The sequence below is a fragment of the Anabrus simplex genome, chromosome 10, assembly GCF_040414725.1.
Source record: "Anabrus simplex isolate iqAnaSimp1 chromosome 10, ASM4041472v1, whole genome shotgun sequence".
Classification (NCBI taxonomy): Eukaryota; Metazoa; Arthropoda; class Insecta; order Orthoptera; family Tettigoniidae; genus Anabrus; species Anabrus simplex.
In genome coordinates this window covers 69,425,333-69,447,188 of record NC_090274.1, presented here as the reverse complement: position 1 = coordinate 69,447,188, position 21,856 = coordinate 69,425,333, and the positions used below count along the sequence as shown (strand labels likewise).

Genomic DNA, 21,856 nt, shown 5'->3' with positions numbered 1-21,856 from the left:
TCCTTTGCAAAATCATTTGTATGAAGTACACTGTAGTATGGAAGTGGGAGTTGGACTCTGGGTAAATTAGGAAGGAATCGACTTGAAGCTGCTGAAATGTGGATATGGAAGAAAATTACCAGAACAAGCTGGACAGAAAGAAAAACTAACATGGAAGTCTTAAGGGAAGTTAAAGAAGAGAGAAGATTATTAAAGGAAATGGAAAACAGGAAATTAAAATTTATTGGACATGTCATCAGACACTACACTTTCATCACTAATATTCTTGAAGGGAAAGTACTGGGAAAGAAAGGAAGAGGAAGACCTAGGATGAAGTATTTGGACAACATAAAGAAGAGGTTAGGTTGTGACAATTAAATGGAACTGAAACGAACAACCAATGAAAGAAGAGAGTGGTTGTATCCACAATAGTCTATAGAATATTGATTGACATTTTTTATTTAAAAAATTCTTCACTATTAGATGATTATTATTTTTGTTTAGAGAAAAGTGTGATTTTTCCAAATATTCCACAGGACATTACAATCATTGGTTTCCCTAGCATAGCCAAAATTTCAAAAACCATTAAAAATCTTGCAATTTCTGAAGGGCAGCACATTTTTAAATATGGCTGTCTCCAATGTGTTAATAACATCGTAAGAATCAGTCCAGCATTGGTCTGTTCATGAATATTGGCAAGACCAAGCTGATTGTATTGTCGAAAATACCCAAACAGTCCTCCGTGCACAATAATCAATTGTTGAACAAGTGTCATCCTTCAAATATCTTGGGACTGTAGTGACTGAGCATTGCGATCCCTAGAATAAAATCTTATCCAGAATTGGGCAAGCCAAAAATTTGTTCAACAGTATGAGGGCGCTATTCACCAGTAGAGATCTCAACTTTCAACCCCGAGTTCCCACGTTGCGATGCTTTTCTCTCCCTCCGTCCTTCTGTATGGTTTTGAAGGCTGGACATTCAGCCCTTTGCTGGAGAGGCGGATTGGAGCTTTCAAAATGTACTTGTACAGAAGAATGCTTCGAATATCCTGGATAGAAAGGAAGTCCTCAACTTGTTAAATATGAGAAAAGAGCTTCTAACATTCGCCAAGGAACAAAACCTCAGGTACATCGGGAAAATCATGAGAAGTGAACGATATGAACTTCTTGATCTGTGGGGAGATGGAGAAATTCCTGGCTTAAATTCCTAGTATGGACGAACTTCCATCGAAATCTTTTTAGCCGCTGTTTCAAGAGTTATCATAATCAATTGGGTCACCAGAAGAAGCCTTCTATCCCTGGTCGTGCAAAACCAATAGCTTTCTAATCTGTATAGGGGAGTGTCTAGGCATGAAGTGAAGATCGCTCAATGTTGCCGAATATGCCCACAGGTCAGTTCTTGTCTAGCCCACACGGGAGACATTTCTATTAAGTGCTGTAGGTGCGTGCTTTGTTTGTCACTGCACACGGGTTGGCAATGCTGAGGCCTAAATCGCCAGTGCTGCCGGCTCTAGCACGCTGAGTGTTGCACTGTATTGAGTGTAATATTTTTCGCTGACATCTTTGTTTGAATATAATATTTTATCTTACTGGGAATATAGTACCTCTGTGTGTTAAGTAATGGCAAGTGCTAAAAACAAAGGTGTTCATAGTAAAGGGAGAGAAATAGCAACAGTGCGTTCACTGTCTTCTGTCTCATATCCATCCTGCTCTCTCTGTCACAAAGCTGACGGAACTAGTGCTTCCAAGCTCTTACTTCAACTTTTCGTGCTATAGCAAAGCGGTCTTTGGAGGGGTGGAAGGTAAAGGCTTCCACTATTCATAACCTCGCCACTTGGTGGGGTAAAGTGGTTAGTTCTACGCATGGCTGCCTTTGCCTCCAGGAATTAACCTTGTACTCATTTTAGGTACAGGAGATGTGAACCTCAGGGCCATTTGCACCTACGGAAGCAGAAATCTCTTTTAATTTTTCGTCTTCCTCATGGGCAATCAAACTCATGTCCTTCTGGGTGAACTGAGCATGCCTTTAATGCCTCGGCCAGGCAGCCCCTATATATTGATTATAATTACAATAATTACAAAAGTCTGTTAACATTTGATGAGGCAATACTTCATGGAATATTGTAGATGGAGAAGTAATAATTGACATACATGATTGGTTGGACATGAGATTTTATTGACGCCAAAATAAAGTGCACAAAATGACCAACAGATGATGCTGGACAACAACACGCCAGGTACAAATGGCCACACATGCTTGACATGACATGGGTTTCATTGACACCAACAATGAGTGCACAAACAGGCCAACAGACGGTGCTGAACAGCAGCACGTATGTGATGCCACATGAGACCGTGTATGATGTAAAAAAGTGCTGTCATAAGAGAGAGCGTCAGATGTGCCTGCAATCGCGGCATGTCATGCTTGGCCTCACCGGTCCCCCAACCTCAATCCGTGTGATAATTAGTTGGGGGGTTACTTGAACTCACAAGTCTACCATGATCATCCGAGCTCATTAGGGATGCTAAACGACAACATCTGACACCAGTTTCTCACCATACTTAGGGATATGCAGTACAGTGCTGTTCACAACATTGTCCTTCGACTACAGGTATTGTTGATGAATGACGGCCGACACGTTGAGCATGTGTTATAAAGTACATCGTCTTTGCTAAACCTTGATTGTTATGCTAATTATTGCTCGTGTATCATATGAAGCGCCATCTGTTGGTCATTTTTTATACTTTATTTTGGTGTTAATAAAACCCCGTATCATGCCAAACAAGTGTGTCAGCGGTTACCTCTCTACCTCCAATATTCCGTGAAGTATTGCCTTATCAAATGTTAATGGACTTTTGGGTCACCCTGTACAATACCATGCACTCATTCATTTTTTGAGTGATACAATAACATAATGACAGAATTAGGGAGGTGGCATTCATTGAATTCTTAACAGGAATGCCTGTGACATTCAGTTTGGAGTCTCCTTCAAATCTGAGTCTCTTTAAACAATATGGTGTCTAATGTTTCTTCTCCCTCAAATAATGCACTGTTAAAAGTCTTTAAAGTTCCAATTTTCTTAGATGTCTACACCTTAGAGTTCTTGGTTCTTGCTCTCTTTATCCTGTTGCACTAAAGGAATTCAAGCACATTTTCCACTCATTCCTTCAGTTCATAGTTGCTTCTCTATTGCGTGCTACACCAGAACAGATTCATCAAAAATCTAACTGTCTGGATACCAGGGAGTAAACTGGAACTATCACCGAAAACCTGGAAGAAAAAAAAAACAAGTAAAATGTAAATTATTTCTCTATGTTGAATTTAATAAGCAAGAGTGAACTTTATGAATGCTGAAAACCTAAGAATTCACAACAATTATTTGGTTTTCTTTCAATAATATTTTTATAAGGGGAGACAAATGAAAACGGAACACCCGCCATAACACATATTCTGCGCGTAAGATGGCAACACTGTTGTTATGTATTGATACTGCCATCATTGTAATAGGAGAACTGCATGCAGTTGTTGGATGCGCAGACTGGCCTAGTGTGTTCATACAGCTGTAAAAATGGAGGCAAGCAGAGAAGTGTGGTTCGTTTACTTGCAGCTGAGGGTGGTGGAGTATGCGAAACTCATCATCGCATGCCTGCTGTGTATGGCAAACACTACTTGTCCATGACGAGTGTGCGCGAATGGCATACGAGATTCCGAGAATAGTGCACATCACTGCAAGAAAATGTAGGAAAGTTACGCTTCAGCGATTTGGTTGGGGAACTCTTAAACATCCTCTGTACACCCGGATATTTCACCTTGTGATTTTCACATTTTTGGCGACCTGAAGAAAAAAGTTTGTGGACGTCTGTTTCATTCGGACAAGGAAGTGCAAGAGTGGATATGGTTGTGGATCCATCAGCAACCTACCTCTTTCTACAAAACTGGAATTGATAGTCTCGCCTCCTAATGGTATAAATGTATTAACATTTTTGGTGATTACTTTTTTATAAAACCATTCCATGGTCATGTTGTAGTGGGTGTTCAGTTTTCATTTGTTTGCCACTTAAATAATATTGTATTTACTTGCATATATCTCACATTTTTTCTTTCTGAAAATTCTAACTTAAAAAGCTAGGAGTGAGGTACATGCAGGAATTTATTAAATTGAAGTTGATAAGAATTTAAACATACATACATACACACATACATACATACATACATACATACATACATACATACATACATAATCATTATAGACCATTACGCCTTTCACCGTTCAGTTTACAAGCCTCTGAGAATTTACTAAACATCACCACAATTCTCTATTTGCAACTAGTGCTGAGGCCTCATTTAGTTCTATACCTCTTATCCTTAAATCGTTAGAAACCGAGTCTAACCATCATTGTCTTGGTCTCTTTCTACTCCTCTTACCCTCCATAACAGAGTCCATTATTCTCCTAGGTAACCTATCTTCCTCCATTTGTCTCACATGACCCCAACACCTAAGCTGGTTTATGCATACATCTTCATCCACTGAGTTCATTCTTAGCCTCTATCTCCTCATTCTGAGTACCCTCCTGCCATTGTTCTCACCTGTTTGTACTAGCAACCATTCTCACTACTTTCATGTCTGTTACTTCTAACTCAGGAATAAGATATCCTGAGTCCACCCAGCTTTCACTCCCGTAAAGCAAAGTTGGTCTGAAAACAGACCGATGTAAAGATAGTTTCGTCTGGGAGCTGACTTCCTTCTTACAGAATACTGCTGATCGCAACTGCGAGCTCATTGCATTAGCTTTACTACACCTTGACTCAATCTCACTTACTATATTACCATCCTGGGAGAACACACAACCTAAATACTTGAAATTATCTACCAGCTCCAGCTTTGTATCACCAATCTGACATTCAGTTCTGTTGAATTTCTTACCTACTGACATCAATTTAGTCTCCGAGAGGCTAATTTTCATACCATACTCACTGCATCTATTTTCAAGTTCCAAGATATTAGACTGCAGGCTTTCGATGCAATCTGCCATTAAGACCAAGTCATCAGCATAGGCCAGACTGCTTACTACATTTCCACCTAACTGAATCCCTCCCTGTCATTTTATACCTTTCAGCAGATGATCCATGTAAACTATGAACAGCAAAGGTGAAAGACTATAGCCTTGTCTAACCCCTGTAAGTACCCTGAACCAAGAACTCATTCTGCCATCAATTCTCACTGCAGCCCAATTGTCAACATAAATGCCTTTGATTGATTTTAATAATCTACCATTAATTCCATAGTACTCGAGTATGGCAAACATCTTTTCCCTCGGTACCCTGTTATATGCTTTCTCTAGATCCACGAAACATAAACACAACTGTCTATTCCTCTCATAACATTTTTCAATTTCCTGGCACATACTGAAAATCTAATCCTGACAGCCCCTCTGTGGTCTGAAACCATACTGCTTTTCATCCAACTTCCTCTCAACAATTGATTGCACCCTCCCTTCCAAGATGCCAGTGAATACTTTGCCTGGTATACTAATCAATAAGATACCTCGATAGTTGTTGCAATCCTTCCTGTTCCCTTGCTTGTAGATAGGTGCAATTACTCCTTTTGTCCAATCTGAAGGTACCTTACCAACACGCCATGCTAATCTTACTACTCTATGAAGCCTTTTCAACCCTACCTTTCCACTCTACTTCACCATTTCAGGTCTAATTTAATCTATTCCTGCTGTTTTATGACAATGGAGTTTATTTACCATCCCTTCCACTTCCTCAAGCGTAATTTCACCAACATCATTTTCTTCTTCCCCATGAGCTTGGTTGTTCACGACACCACCAGGAAGATTACCTTTTACACTGAGAAGATTTTCAAAATATTCCCTCCATCTGTCCAGGGATTCCCTGGGATCTATTATGAGTTCACCTGAATTACTCAAAACACTGTTCATTTCCTTTTTCCCTCCCTTCCTAAGATTCTTCCCATGAGTTCATTTTTAATTCAACAACTATTTGTTTTGCTCTGTTTCTTTCATCTATGTACAAATCCCTGTCTACCTCACCCCTTGTTTGGAACCATTTCTGATAAGCCTTCTTTTTACATTTACAAGCTGCTCTCACTTCATCATTCCACCAAGATGTTCGCCTTTTCCCTTCTTTACACGTAGTTTTTCCTAGGCATTCCCTTGCTGTTGCTACTACAGCATCCCTGTATGCTATCCATTCACTTTCTATATCCTGAACCTGCTTACTGTCCACTGTTCGGAACTTCTCACTAATCATATCCATGTACTTCTGTCTAATTTCCTCAATCCGGAGATTTTCTACCCTTATTCGTTTGCAGACAGATTTCACTTTCTCTATCCTAGGCCTAGGGATACTTAGTTCACTACAGATCAGATAGTGGTCTGTTTCATTGAAAAATCCCCGATAAACTCATACATTCCTAACAGATTTCCTGAATTTGAAGTCGGTTAAGATGTAGTCTGTTATGGATCTGGTACCCCTAGCCTCCCATGTGTAGCGGTGAATAGCCTTATGCTTGAAGAATGTATTCGTAACAGCTAAACCCATACTAGCACAGAAGTTCAGCTAATGCTTCCCATTCCTCTTAGCTTCCATATCTTCCCCACATTTACCATTCACCCTTTCGTATCCTTCAGTTCTATTTCCAACTCTTGTATTGAAATCGTGCATTAACACTATTCTATCCTTGCTGTTGACCCTGACTACGATGTCACTCAATGCTTCATAAAACTTGTCAACTTCATCTTCATTCTGCACCCTCACATGGTGAATACACTGAGACAATTCTTGTCCTAATTCCTCCAACTGCCAAATCTACCCACAACCTTCGCTCATTGACGTGTCTAACAGAAACTATGTTGTGTGCAGTAGTATTGCTGATAAACAGTCCTTCCTCATACTCTGCCCTTCCCTTTTTAACACCCATCAAGTACACTTTATAATCTCCTATCTATTCCTCGTTATCTCCCCTTACCCAAATATCACTTACTCCTAGTACATCCAGATGCATCCTCTTTGCTGACTCAGCCAGTTCTATTTTCTTTCTTCCATAAGCCCCATTAATATCGATAGCTCCCCATGGAATTCCATTTCGTTCGCCAAGTTGTTTCCAAGGCGTCCCTCGCCTGTCAAATGAGAGTGGGACTCCGTTACTCCCATAGGTCCGAGGCTTGCTTAAAGAATTTAAATACTTTTAAAAAATATGAAGGCCTCATAGTTTTGCATATTATACTGCATTTTATTATGATCCATAATACGGAGATAAAGTTAGATTTAAAAAGTATTATTATTTGTTTATAGGAAGAGGAATTGAGGACTGGAGATGTTTTCCAAATGGCATTCCTAAGAAATTTCATTTTATAAGCCTGCAGTTTACTAAGGTCTCTAGTCTGCAAAGTGCAAGTTTCTATATGTCCCCAGATCAGGGGACCAATGAGGTTATACTGGGTGAGCAGAATAATACTGGCCTGGAAAATAAATCAAGATCCAGATTCAGATCACGGAAGCAAAGAGAAAGAGGAGGAGTGAGAGAATGACGAGGTATTGGGAGGAAAGAAGACATGCCAAACAAGTCACTCGTGATCCTCAGGGGTTGTAACAAACTGAATAGAATATATTTAATTTGTTTGATACTAATTTCAGTCTGGTCGCATTTTGAGTTTGCAGAAGTAATGCGACTGTGTTACCATGATTGTTTAAACATTTACGTAAAGGTCAATTAGGTTGAAGCAAATTTCAACTTAAGTAGATTTATTGTATCAATAATTGTATTAATTATCAAAAGCAAACTATTACTGGCCAGTATTTTAGATTTATTTAAGACTTGTTTCTATTACCCATCAATTATTATTTTCTTTAATCTTTGGTAAAAAGTATGTTTTTCAATTTTCTTCCAGTTTTAATTGATTGTAAGTTAAATTTATTTATTAATTAAATATTTTATTTCCACCTTAAGGTTTGTAAATATTTTCTGAAGAGCACGAATGGTAGCTTCTGTAGTAGTAGTCGAATGCATATCCACTACATAGGGAAAGTTCGATAGAGAATCGATGATGATGAGCCACATGGAATTGAGGAAAGGACCTGCGAAATCGATGTGAACTTGTTCCCATGGAGAAGTAGCAGGAGGCCATGAAGCTAGATCAGAAGACGGGGCGTTCTGATTAATTTGACATTGTTCACAATGGCGGATGAGCTTTTCGATGGCGGCATCGATACCAGGCCAGTAGCAGTGTTGACGTGCCAGTTGCTTAGTGCGGGATATACCCCAATGACTTTGGTGTAACAAGTCGAGAACTTGTGTCTGTAGACTAGGTGGGATAACCACTCGGAAGGTGGTACCGGTTTCGAGGAGTATAACTCCGGCACGAGTCGTAAGACGATGCTGAATACGATGATAAGGCGCAAGGTGGGCAGGAAGTTTGTTCTGAAGGGGCCAACCATTGCGGATGTAAGTACGTACCGTAGCAAGTGTACTGTCCTTATCCGTAGCTTTAGCAATGCAGGTAGCGTCAATAGGAAAGGTGGATACGGTGTCTTCGAGTTCTATGTCTAATTGAAGACATTCGGATTCTTGAGAATCGAAGGCGGTATCGGGACCGACTGGTAAGCGAGAGAGGGCATCAGCATTACAATGCTGGGATGTGGCACAATAGGCGATCTGATAGGAATAATCAGAAAGGAACATGGACCATCTTTGAAGCTTTCTGAGGGAATGCTCAGGGATCTTATTACCAGGATGGAATAAGTGTACTAGAGGCTTGTGATCAGTAATGATCAGGAAATGGTTGCCATAGAGATATTCATTGAAATGGCGAATACCAAAGATGATTGCTAAAGCTTCTTTTTCTATCTGGGAGTACCGACGTTGATGCTCATTAAGTGTCTTCGAAGCGAAGGCGATGGGGCGTTCTTGTCCGTGACGATCCTTCTGGGAGAGAACGGCGCCGACGCCGTAATCTGACGCGTCAGTAGCTAGCGTGATGAGCTTGCCAGGCTGAAAATGAGTGAGTTTAACAGCTTGAACAAGGGCTTTGTTGATCGTTTGCCAGGCCTGTTGGCATTGCGGAGACCACTGAAATTTAACACCTTTTTTGCGTAAGGCGTTTAATGGAGCCGCAACTGAAGCGAAGCGGGGAATGAACTTGTTATAGTAGTTCACTTTGCCTAGGAAGGATTGGAGCTGCTTGATGTTCTGTGGTACAGGCATGTTTACAATCGCCGAGACATTCCGTTCACTAGGTTGAATGCCGTTTTTATCGAGGATGGGTCCCAGGTAGTGAACTTGCGGCTGAAAGAAAGTGCATTTAGCGAGATTCGCTCGTAGGCCATTGTCTTTCAACTTCGTGAGAAGGAGGCGCAGATTATGGAGATGTTCTTGATGATCTGCGCCGGTCACAATAATATCATCAAGGTAGTTAGCACAACCGGGAATGGAGGCGGTGAGTTGAGCTAAATAGCGCTGAAAAATAGCCGCTGAGGAAGAGACGCCAAATGGGAGACGCTGGAGCTGGAGCAGTCCGATAGGAGTGTTGAGTGTGAGAAATTGCTTGGATTCTTCGTCTAAAAGTAGCTGTAGATAGGCTTCTTTAAGATCCACTCTAGAGAAGAATTGTCCACCAGCTAGACGACGGAATTAGTCCTCTGGACGGGGAATTGGAAATATATCTGTATCGATTTGTGCGTTGATCGTAGATCGGAAATCACCACAAAGTCGTACATTGCCATCAGGTTTCTTGATTACAACTAGTGGAGTGGCCCATTGACTGGAATTGACTGGTACCACTATTCCAGCTTCTACCCATCTTTCTAACTCCTTAGTGACCTGGTCTTGAAGTGCCAGGGGTACTGGACGTGCTTTGAAAAAGTGCGGCTTAGCTCCTGATTTCAGCTGTATGTGAGCTGTATAGTTTTTTGGCGGTTCCGAGCGTAGAGTCGAAGACTTCAGGAAACTGCTCGATGAGAGCCGTAATATCAGAAGTAGGTTGCAAAGTAGATACCACGTTGATATTGTCATGAATCTGGAAGCTGAATAAATTAAAGAGATCCATGCCCATAATGTTCAATGCGGTGTAGTTGTTGACTACGAGTAGTGGAATGACCTTCCGAATTCCTTTATAACTGGCTGGAAGCGTGATTTGGCCTTTAATGTCAATCTTCCGTTTGTTAAATGTAACAAGCTGGATGTCAGCTGGAGAGCATGAAGGTGAACCTAAGTCGTGATATGTAGCCAGGTTAATGATAGAGACAGGTGATCCAGTGTCTAACTGAAAATCGACAGAGTGATCAGAGAATGATAGAGGAACGATGATCTTGTGAGAATTCTTGGTGGGAAGAATAAGATTTATCTGATCAACTTCCATGTCCTGTTGGGGCTGTATATGCTTCGGGCGCGTTGCAGGCGTCTTAGCAGGGCGGAGCGAACTCTGACATACAGTCTTGATGTGTCCTACTTTATTACATCGTTCACAAGTGGCTTTGAAAAAACGACAGGCACGTTGTTCATGATGCTTGAAACATCCTCTGCAGGAAGGCAGGAGTTGCCACTTACTCTTAGAAGTGGGCTTCCTTGGAGAAGAACAAGAGGGAACCGGCCGAGAATGCTTGGCAGAGAGCGACTTGGCTGCGCGGTTCAAGGTAGCAGAGGACTGGCGGGCTGGATTAGAGACTTGAGCGACTTCGTGTTTAGAAGCTATTTCTGCCGCAGTCTTGGTAGTAAGTTCGTATACCGTAGCAATACGCTGGACATCTTCTAAAGAAGGGTTACTCTTCTTGACAGCGTCAAAACGAACTTTGTCCTCAGGAGTATGCAGAATGACCATATCCCGAATGAGGGAATCGGTATAGGGCGTACCACAACCGTCCTTGGAACATATAAACTGGCAGGGTTTAGCTAGACCTCGCAATTCCGCTATCCATTCAGCATGAGTCTGATGCAGTTGCTTCCTGCTCTGAAAAAATTTGTAGCGAGCGGCCACTATGTGTGGGGCTTTAGCATAGTGTTCAGTGATACGGGCCAAGAGCTGTGCGAATGGCACTTCAGAGAGTTGCTCCTCTGGACTTAATTTTTGTAGTAATTCGCACGTAGCATTGCCAACCGAGCTAAGAAATAGTGCACGTTGGCGCTTGTCATCCGTGACGGAATGGCATATGAAATGTTGCTGTAGGCGGGCGAAATAGACTGACCATTCTTCCTTAGCCGGATCAAAAGCAGAGAACGGAGGAACTGCTGAGGGCTGTTGAGAAACAGAAAGAGTTGGCATAGCTGTGAGCAATGCCGCTTTTTGTTGCTGCATGAATTGCTGTTGTTGCTGCTGTAGAGCTTGCAATACGGCAGCTAGCTGCTCGGCTGTAGCCATGTTGAGATGCGTGAGAGAAAAGAACTTGTCTAGCAGCGTGTACTGAGCTGGCTGTAGACGAGACCTTCACTGGAACAGCTGGGAGTGTGTGAGAGAGCAAGCAAGCTGAAGCGTGCCGAACAGGTGCTGCGAGCGAGAGAGAGCCTTGGAATGTCGGCTGACTGTCTGTATATTTAAAGTTAAAAACTTCATTATTGTTCCGTATTGAATAGAGAAATAAGATGTACAATATAATAGGTTAGGATCCACCTTTCAATACTCCGTAATAAGATGGTAAGAAGTAGTTACAACCTGTTTAATGGGACCGGTTTCAACACATTTTAAGTGTCATCATCAGCCAATTTTCGAAGATCTTAAAACAACTAGCACATTGAATACAGGCAAAAAATTAACAATGTATCATAACGTAGCAATTCAGTAAATGTTCAAAACACAATAATCACAGTCAAGAGAGGAGGCTAATAGTTGCACTGTAGAAAAGGCTAACTGCTGGTAGAGGCCGTACAGGTTCCAATGTGGAGTGGTGATAGTTACGGAGTATAGTGTCACTGTGCCAATGAGTGGAGGATATCCTGTAAGAGTTTGTTGCCCTGTCGCGAATGAGTTGACGACAGAATGTAATCAGTTTTGTACCTCGTTTCGAATGAGTGGGCGACACACTGACCACTGTTTGACTTCATCGCCAATGTGTTGGTGGCAGATGGCACTTAGTTTTTTTTTTTTTTTTACCTCGTCGCCAATGAGTTGTGTTGTAAACAAGATAAGGTTTACAAGAACACAACTTATTTATTTGCTTCACACAGAATTCTACAGTATGTACAGGAATAAAACATAAAATTGTCTTGAAGCAAAGTAGATGATTAATCTTGAGAGAGTTTCTATTTCTATACACTATGTACACTCTGAACGTATTTACACTCACTGCTATCTTGAAAAGATAGTTCTTGGGAAAGATATAGTTCGTGATAGTTGAAAACTATCATTTGCACTAGCATAGATTAGCTAAGAGAGTTCCTTCTAACTTGAAGTGTCTGAGTTCATAAGCTTGTACTAAACGAAAGCTATGTTCACAATTAGAGAATCTAATATGTGTGTCGGAGCTTGAGTGAGCTTGGGGATGTGTGGCATACAACATCGGGGCTCGACATGGATGAAGGAATGGGAAAGTGGAGTAGTGACCTGAGGTGAAACCTCATACTACCAGAATTCCGTCCACCTGGTCGAGACACATTTTTAAGAGGAGTAGCCTCCGTGTTCGACGTTCAGTGTATTCTGGAGCAGGACACTGGGGAGAATCCTATGAGTGACAGACAGGGAGCTCCTTATATACTGCACACGACGTAACAGACATGCGCACTGAAGACCGCGTCGAGTATCGAATGATCCACACTTGCGTGCGTGCGGCTGGCTGGCGCTGAGCGAAGAGAGCAGAGGACATACAACATCAAGTATATATTTTTGTTTTTGATCCTGGCTTTTTAACCTCTAATTAATTCTGGGCCCCGTCCACATTTTATTTTTGTAGCTTACTGCACCCAAGGTAAGTAGCATTTGTTCCTTGTTCTTGTATTTGGTTGTTTTGAACATGTTCGTTTTGAGTGTCCTTCGGCTGTTGCAATTTTTATGGCAACGGTTTTTGTTTCGCTCACTTTCATCTTAAAATCCTTGAACTTGGCTACCCATTTGTTGAACTAGTCTTGTACTAATCACCGGTAACTTAGACTCATGGTGTTCCTCACATAGTGAGACTAATCATGGGCACTGGTATTCCTGTGGTGTTTCTCACATAGTGGAAGTATTTACAGGTCACGTATACTCTTGGTGCCGCTCACCTGGTGGTACTAATCATAGGCCATGCAAATCCACGGTGTATCACACATTATGGTACCACCCACAGGCAACATAGACCCATGGTGTTCCTCACATGATGGTACTATTCACGAGCAAGAGCCAAACCCATGTTGTTCCTCATATGGTGGTACTAATCAGAGGCAACGCAGACCCATGGTGTTCCTCATATGGTGGTACTAATCAGAGGCAACACAGACCCATGTTGTTCCTCATATGGTGGTACTAATCAGAGGCAACGCAGACCCATGGTGTTCCTCATATGGTGGTACTAATCAGAGGCAACACAGACCCATGTTGTTCCTCATATGGTGGTACTAATCAGAGGCAACACAGACCCATGTTGTTCCTCATATGGTGGTACTAATCAGAGGCAACACAGACCCATGGTGTTCCTCATATGGTGGTACTAATCAGAGGCAACACAGACCCATGGTGTTCCTCATATGGTGGTACTAATCAGAGGCAACACAGACCCATGTTGTTCCTCATATGGTGGTACTAATCAGAGGCAACGCAGACCCATGGTGTTCCTCATATGGTGGTACTAATCAGAGGCAACACAGACCCATGGTGTTCCTCATATGGTGGTACTAATCAGAGGCAACACAGACCCATGGTGTTCCTCATATGGTGGTACTAATCAGAGGCAACGCAGACCCATGGTGTTCCTCATATGGTGGTACTAATCAGAGGCAACACAGACCCATGGTATTCCTCATATGGTGGTACTAATCAGAGGCAACATAGACCCATGGTATTCCTCACATAGTGGTACTAATCAGAGGCAACACAGACCCATGGTATTCCTCACATAGTGGTACTAATCAGAGGCAACACAGACCCATGGTATTCCTCACATAGTGGTACTAATCAGAGGCAACATAGACCCATGGTATTCCTCACATAGTGGTACTAATCAGAGGCAACACAGACCCATGGTATTCCTCACATAGTGGTACTAATCAGAGGCAACACAGACCCATGTTGTTCCTCATGTAGTGGTACTAATCAGAGGCAACACAGACCCATGTTGTTCCTCATGTAGTGGTACTAATCAGAGGCAACATAGACCCATGTTGTTCCTCATGTAGTGGTACTAATCAGAGGCAACATAGACCCATGGTATTCCTCACATAGTGGTACTAATCAGAGGCAACATAGACCCATGGTATTCCTCACATAGTGGTACTAATCAGAGGCAACGCAGATCCATGGTGTTCCTCACGTGGTGGAACTAATCAGAGGCAACACAGACCCATGTTGTTCCTCATATGGTGGTACTAATCAGAGGCAACACAGACCCATGGTGTTCCTCATATGGTGGTACTAATCAGAGGCAACGCAGATCCATGGTGTTCCTCACGTGGTGGAACTAATCAGAGGCAACACAGACCCATGTTGTTCCTCATATGGTGGTACTAATCAGAGGCAACACAGACCCATGGTATTCCTCACATAGTGGTACTAATCAGAGGCAACATAGACCCATGGTATTCCTCACATAGTGGTACTAATCAGAGGCAACATAGACCCATGGTATTCCTCACATAGTGGTACTAATCAGAGGCAACACAGACCCATGGTATTCCTCACATAGTGGTACTAATCAGAGGCAACATAGACCCATGGTATTCCTCACATAGTGGTACTAATCAGAGGCAACACAGACCCATGGTGTTGTTCCTCACATAGTGGTACTAATCAGAGGCAACGCAGACCCATGGTGTTCCTCATATGGTGGTACTAATCAGAGGCAACACAGACCCATGGTATTCCTCACATAGTGGTACTAATCAGAGGCAACACAGACCCATGTTATTCCTCACATAGTGGTACTAATCAGAGGCAACACAGACCCATGTTGTTCTTCACATAGTGGTACAAGTCATAGGTTATGCAGACCCATTCTTAACACAGGGGAACTGACACATTCCAGTGCAGTATACGGCACCTTTTCTCACATGGACATTAGTCCGCACAGCCGAGTGCCCGCCCTCCCCCCAAATAGGAACATCATCAGAGAACACAGAGACATTTTAATACAGTATGTGTTCAAAATCTGTACCATCACATGCCATCTTTCTGAAGGTTATTGAACACAAAAATCACAGGAATAGAACCAGCTGGTGGGTGGTCAGGCCATGTGTGTTTGCAGAGTTTTGCCCAGACGTGTCATTTGGGCTCATCAGTTGGATTGACTTTGCTTAGCAGTGGATGAGGGAGGTGAAACATGGAGGATGTTTCCTCAGGTCAACTTTTGTACTATAATGCAGTAAACCACACCTGCCAAAGCTAGCTAGTTTCACACCACTGTAAAATACTACATTCTTGTACAGTCTGAACATGCTCATATAATTTGTAAAGAAACATTGCCTGGTGGACAAGTTGAAATCCTTTTTAACTCATCATCATCATCATCATCATCGTCATCATCATTTCCCCTTTATCCAGCTGTAGCCAGGTAGGGGCAAATATGGTCCCTCTCCACTTTCTTCGGTCTTTCCACCACTCCTCCTCCAACACTGCGTCCCAGTCCAGGTTTCTTTCTATAATGCTGCGTTGGATGGTATCCTTCCATCTCAATCGTGGTCGTCCATGGCCTCTCCTTCCTTGGATTTGCATTTCCATCACCTTTTTTGGCATTCTTTCGTCGCTCATTCGCTTTATGTGCCCAAACCATATTAGTCGGCTCTTCTCTATTCTATCATTCATTTTTTCCACTCCAATTTCTTCCCGGATTTTCTCATTCCTTATTTTGTCTCTTCTACTCTTCTGTATCATACTCCTCAAGAACTTCATTTCGGCTGCCTGAATTCGACTCTCATCCTTCTTTGTCATTGTCCAAGTTTCTGCTCCGTAAGTTGTTATGGGTACGTAATACATCTTGTACATAGTATCCTTTGCTTCCGTTGGCACATATCTTTGTCCCATAACATGTTTCTTACACTATGATAGAAACAACTTCCAGCTTGAATCCTTTTACTAATCTCAGCATCCAGTCAAGCATTCTCCATTAATTCACTCCCCAGGTATTTAAACGTTTCCACTACTTCCAGGGGCTTGTCTGCAAGACTAATCTGACCTTTCCCTTCTTTCTCCCCTCTAGTCATAACAACTAACTACCAAGTGGATATTTTAAGTATAGCAGCGTCTGTGATACAATCTGAAAATGTTGTTTATCATCCCTTGTGAAAGAAATGTGATTTCCAACTCTGCTAATCTTCTTCTTCTTCATGTGCCATGTCCTCGCAGAACGTTGGCGATCAGTAGCATAATCTGTTGTTTGTTCATAGTTGTTCTGAACAGAGTAAGCTTTGTCACCCCAAACCACTGGCTCAAGTTGCCGAGCCATGATGTCCTACTTCTCCCCGGACCACGTTTTCCATTAATTTTCCCTTGGAGTATTACTTGCAGAAGGTGGTATTTAGAGTTCGGCATCATATGACCAAAGTATTCTAGTTTCCTTCTCTTGATGGTTGTGAGAATTTCTGGTTCTTTGTTCATACGGTGCAAAACGTCTATATTGGTCATTTTAGCTGTCCAAGGTATCTTCAGCATCTTTCGGTACGTCCACATTTCAAATGCTTGCAATCTCTTGTACATGGTCTCAGTTAGTGTCCATGCCTCAACGCCATATAACAGAATGCTGAAAACGTAGCACCGGAGTAGTCGTGTCCGTAGTGAAATGGAAAGGTCACGGCTTGTCAAAAGTTTTCTAAGTCTTTAGAAAGATGTTCTGGCCTGCTCAATTCTGCATCGGATCTCGTGAGTAAGGTCCCAGTCATCATTGATGTGACATCCCAGGTATTTAAATGCTCCCACTCTCGCGATCTGTTCCTTTTCTGCTGTGAGTTTACCTCAAATGCCATCTTCTTTCCTACTTATAACCATCCACTTGGTCTTCTTTACATTAAGCTTCAAGCCCATTGCGCTGCTGGCTTCAGTGACAGCATGAAGTAGTTCCTGTAGATCCTGGAGATTGGTTGCAAGTAGCACAGTGTCATCGGCATACCTGATGTTATTTATGATGAAACCATTAACCACAATTCCTTGAGTCTTTCCGTAAAGAGCATCTCGAAAAATCTTTTCTGAATAGATGTTGAAAAGCATGGGGAAAAGAATACAGCCTTGGCGAACTCCTTTCATAATTGAGACTTCTTCCGAGACACGACCATCAACTCTTATGCAAGCACACTGGTTCCAGTAGAGATTACCAATAATATGAAAGTCCCGTCCATCAAGTCCTAATTCCTGAAGAATGTTCATAAGTTCATCATGGCGGACTGTATCGAAAGCCTTTTCGTAATCGATGAAACAAGCAAAAACATCGACATTGACATCTCGGCACCGTTGGACTAATACCTGCAGAGTGAATAATGCCTCTCTAGTACCAAAACCATGTCTGGTAATAGCTCTCACCAAATTAGCATGATAACGGGTAAAGGCCTTGAATTCCTCAAATTCACAGGATAAGTTGTACCTTCGGGGTGCGTGCTGTTTCACTCAGGAATGCTCAGTTTTGCTTGCCATTTACAGCAAATTCGCTGAATAACACAGTGAGCCTGTTTGTGCTTGTATTTCACATTCCATTCAGAAGTTTATTTTGTGTTGATTGGATGTATTTCCATTTGAGCTTAAGGCCAAACTAATACAGACACTGGTTCTCCCTATTCTTGATTATTGTGACGTTGTTCTAGTTGATATGACAAGAGAAGAAACACTTAAACTTCAACGAGCACTGAATTCCTGCCTGCGATTTATTTACAATATTGGGTACGATGTTCACATTACTCCATACTATAAGGCTCTCTCATGGCTGAAGCCTGATAAACGTCGGCAGCTACACATTTTAACGATGGTATTTAGAGTACTAGCGGAAAGTCAGCCACTGTATATTTCTTCTAAATTCACTTTTCTATCATCATTTCACAACTTAAATACATGTTCCAGATCCACTCTTTCTATTCCAGTGCACCGCACAAATAAAATTAATAGATCGTTTGTAGTGACCGGCGCCAGATTATGGAATTCCCTGCCAGCTCAGGTCAGAGAAACTAACTCTTTACAAAGGTTTAAGGTCACCTGCCGAGACTACCTGCTGAGGACAGCTAACTGAATGGTTGAAGTATGAATGTGTGCGCGCCTGTGGATAAGTCAATATTAAGAGTTCTTACTTTTAATTAGTTTTATTATTAACTTAGTAATGTATTTAAATTTGCTCTCAATTCTATTAATTTTTTGTTTGGTTTTAACTATTTTAAATACCTCATAACTTTATGTATGGTTTTGATTAGTATGTGGTTAAGTGGAAGAGAGGGCCTCGAGCCCTAACTTCGCCACTGAAAAAAAGGCATTAATAAATAATAAATAAATAAATAAAACAGTGAAGTGAGGTGAGTGAGTATTTGTCATGTGATAGCCTACATCTGGATTAGAAACATAATCGTGTGAAGTTGACTAGTGTGGTACATATTTGTCTTGTGATAGCCTAGTTATGGATATGGAAAAGTTGTGAAATTCCTTATTGATGAAGACAAAATTTCAAATCTGTCAGAAAGTGGTCTGGCATCTACATTGTTAAGCATGCGGGGGTCGCAAATATTGAAACTCGCACATTCGAGTTTTGACTCAATCAGTCGAGTTGGTCAAAGTTTTGCCGGATTCAAAATGGCAGCCAAAGTTATTCCTCGCAGCTGCACATGGCCGAATGTAACCTCCAATTCATTGTCTAAGAGTGTGACCAGAAAAATAATGTTTAATACAGTACTCATCCACTGCTCCAAAATAAAAGGCTTCTACTAACATTTGTTTTAGAAAAAGTGTGATCTGCAATAATACTTCGATATTTTTATTGGCACCCGCGCACATGTTTTCATGTTTGTTCTCTTGTGTTTTTTACACCTTTTAATACTTTCCTTTCATTTTTAGAAATGGTAGATATAATTTTCACTGTACCTGTGGATACACAACATAAAATGAACACATGTAAAAAATCATATATAGTGTTTCCATATCTCTGCTTGATAGTTTTTATTCTTATATTCAGAAGTATGTTCTCGCTTAACACGTTAGTTTTTCTTATCCCCTGCAGAAATGTCTTAAATGAGGTTTTACTGTATCTAATGATATTGTTATTAGCTTTGCATCCCACCGACTACTTTTCTACAGTTTTTTGAGATGCCGATATGCCGGAGTTTAGTCCTGCAGAAGTTCTTTTACGTGCCAGTAAATCTACCGACATGAGGCTGATGTATTTGAGCATCTTCAAATACCACTGGACTGAGCTAGGATTGAACCTGCCAAGTTAGGGTCAGAAGGGCAGTGCCTCAACCGTCTGAACCACTCAGCCTGGCTTACTGTATCTAGCTGGCGATGGAGATTGAAACTTGTTCTAGTGTTTTAATATAAGATATAATTGAACTTTAAATTTCTTGTATTGATCAGGTGGAACATCCCCTCCTTTGAATTACAGACTGAACTGTTGTCCCGTTTCATTGGTATAAGACCGATCGCATATGACGGAACTTGACTATTTTCACCATTTTGGTCCGTATTGACATTACGTAGCCGGCAGCACAGCGACTAGTAGCAGCGAGCACAACAAGATCATTGACAGCAGAGAGTAGAACACGTTTGTTTTCAAACTAGCACAAGTATATATTGAGAGTAAGGTTAAAATTTGACATCAAGACGAACTGAAGTAAGTAAAATACAATTCTCTGAACATCTAGATATCGTCTTTTTTATAAAAAACACGTCACTAAAGGTTGGTTGTTAGTTTGTTTATTTAAGGAATTTGACGGTTAGAAACAACGAGCAGATCATCATGCAACCAACAGCAAAGTAGCAACAAGGAGGACATATTGTTTGGGTTCAGATAAACATCACATCATTTCAATTTGTGGATAAATTAAAGGAATGAAGTAAGTAGACCTAAATGAAAATCTCCAAATATCTGAGTCGTCGTTTTTCTTTTTCGTAAAAAGTCTCTAAATTTTAGTTTGTTTGGTTTTGTTTATTTAAGGAATTGGAAGAGAGTAAGAAGAGAAAATTCTGATTCATAAGAAGCCTAGAAAATTAAAGCAGACGTTAAGAAAGAAGAGAGAAGAAATATTTTTAAAAAATGACTAACTTCATAAATGTAGTTTATTAATTTAATTTACAAAGTGGCTATTTATTATTTGTTATTTTATAATTCAGGATAGAGACTTATTTTATAGATTTTATAGAAGATGAAGAAAGAGTTACTATTTTCAGATATTAATAAGGACATAAATTAACATAGAGAGATTAATTTAATTAGATTTTATCATTTATGATTGGTAAAATTCTGGTAAAATATGTGACAAATGACAATGTAAATGGGCAAAAGAAAAACTTAGAGTAATATTGTAACTAATTTAAAATTCATATATTTTAATATATATAATTGAAATATGATACCAATGAACCATAGTCCTAAGATAATTAGTATTTGGCACCGCTGAGGAAGAGAGCAGAGGCTCTCGAAACATGTACATGTACAGTAATTAAATAGAATAAAGAGTATAAAGTATTGACAAGGCGGAAAATTATTTTATAGAAATTTATGACGGAACTTGTCAACAACATCTAACATTGTTCTCTCTTCGTACTGTTCTCGAACGTGGAGCAACCTCAGCCCATTCTGACATTCCACCCCTTATGACCGTAAATAATGTTCCATGGTAAACACCTTATCCCTTGTTGTGAGACCCATAACTGCAGAAAACAACATAAAACTGAATTCACAATATGTCAAACTAACAATAAAGAAAAATTTGAATGCTAGGGAAACGTGGAAAAAAGATGAGCAGTAATTTCAATGTCGTTTGGTTTGCAGCACTGCGTACTTACGTGATCACGAGGCTGCTGAGGTGAATTCTTACCGAGGCACCAACAATGCTCTCGATCTCCTGACAAAGCTCTTGGCGGTGTTGTGATCTTCCTGATCTCAGGTCACATAAGAGTTTCTTCTTACAGTCTGTGTCACATTTTGGATACAGTGTTGAATTCCGTGAGTAATGTCTACAACACGAAAGACAGTGAAATATTAAATACCAATACTTAAATATCTAGAAGCATAGATAGCTGGGTAGAAGTTCCAAGATGCCATCAGAAAGTTTGCTGAAAACTTAAGTGTGTATGAATTCTATTGTAAGTACCTAGGTGTTAATATAAGAAAAGATCTTCATTGGGGTAATCACATAAATATGATTGTAAATAAAGGGTACAGATCTCTGCACATGGTTATGAGGGTATTTAGGGATTGCAGTAAGGATGTAAAGGAGTGGGCATACAAGTCTCTGGTAAGACCCCAACTAGAGTATGTTTCCAGTGTATGGGACCATCACCAGGAGTACTTGATTCAAAAACTGGAAAAGATCCAAAGAAATGCAGCTTGATTTGTTCTGGGTGATTTCTGACCAAAGAGTAGTGTTACAAAAATGTTGCAAAGTTTGGGCTGGGAAGTCTTGGGAGAAAGGAGACGAGCTGTTCGACTAAGTGATAATGATGAAATCGAGAGTTGTGTCCAGGTTCAGGATAGAAGGTCAGGCTGGTTCGAAACGAAGAGTGGAATCCAGCAAGGAGATTGTCTTTCACCACTCCTCTGCATAATCATAATGGAT

The 21,856-nt window shown here is 40.9% G+C and overlaps 1 protein-coding gene across 1 annotated transcript in view; it reads right to left on the bottom strand.

Moving 5' to 3' along the window:
- Positions 1-420: 420 nt before the first annotated feature.
- The window catches only part of LOC136882247 (sphingomyelin phosphodiesterase), a 106,702-nt gene continuing 85,266 nt past the window's right edge, over positions 421-21,856 (bottom strand). Inside the window, exons 13-14 of the mRNA XM_067154800.2 lie at positions 21,084-21,254; positions 421-3,249 (exon numbers count right to left, since the gene is read on the bottom strand). Of these exons, the coding sequence (XP_067010901.2) occupies positions 3,195-3,249; positions 21,084-21,254 (226 nt within the window). The 3' untranslated portion in view covers positions 421-3,194. The remainder of the gene's footprint in view (positions 3,250-21,083; positions 21,255-21,856) is intronic.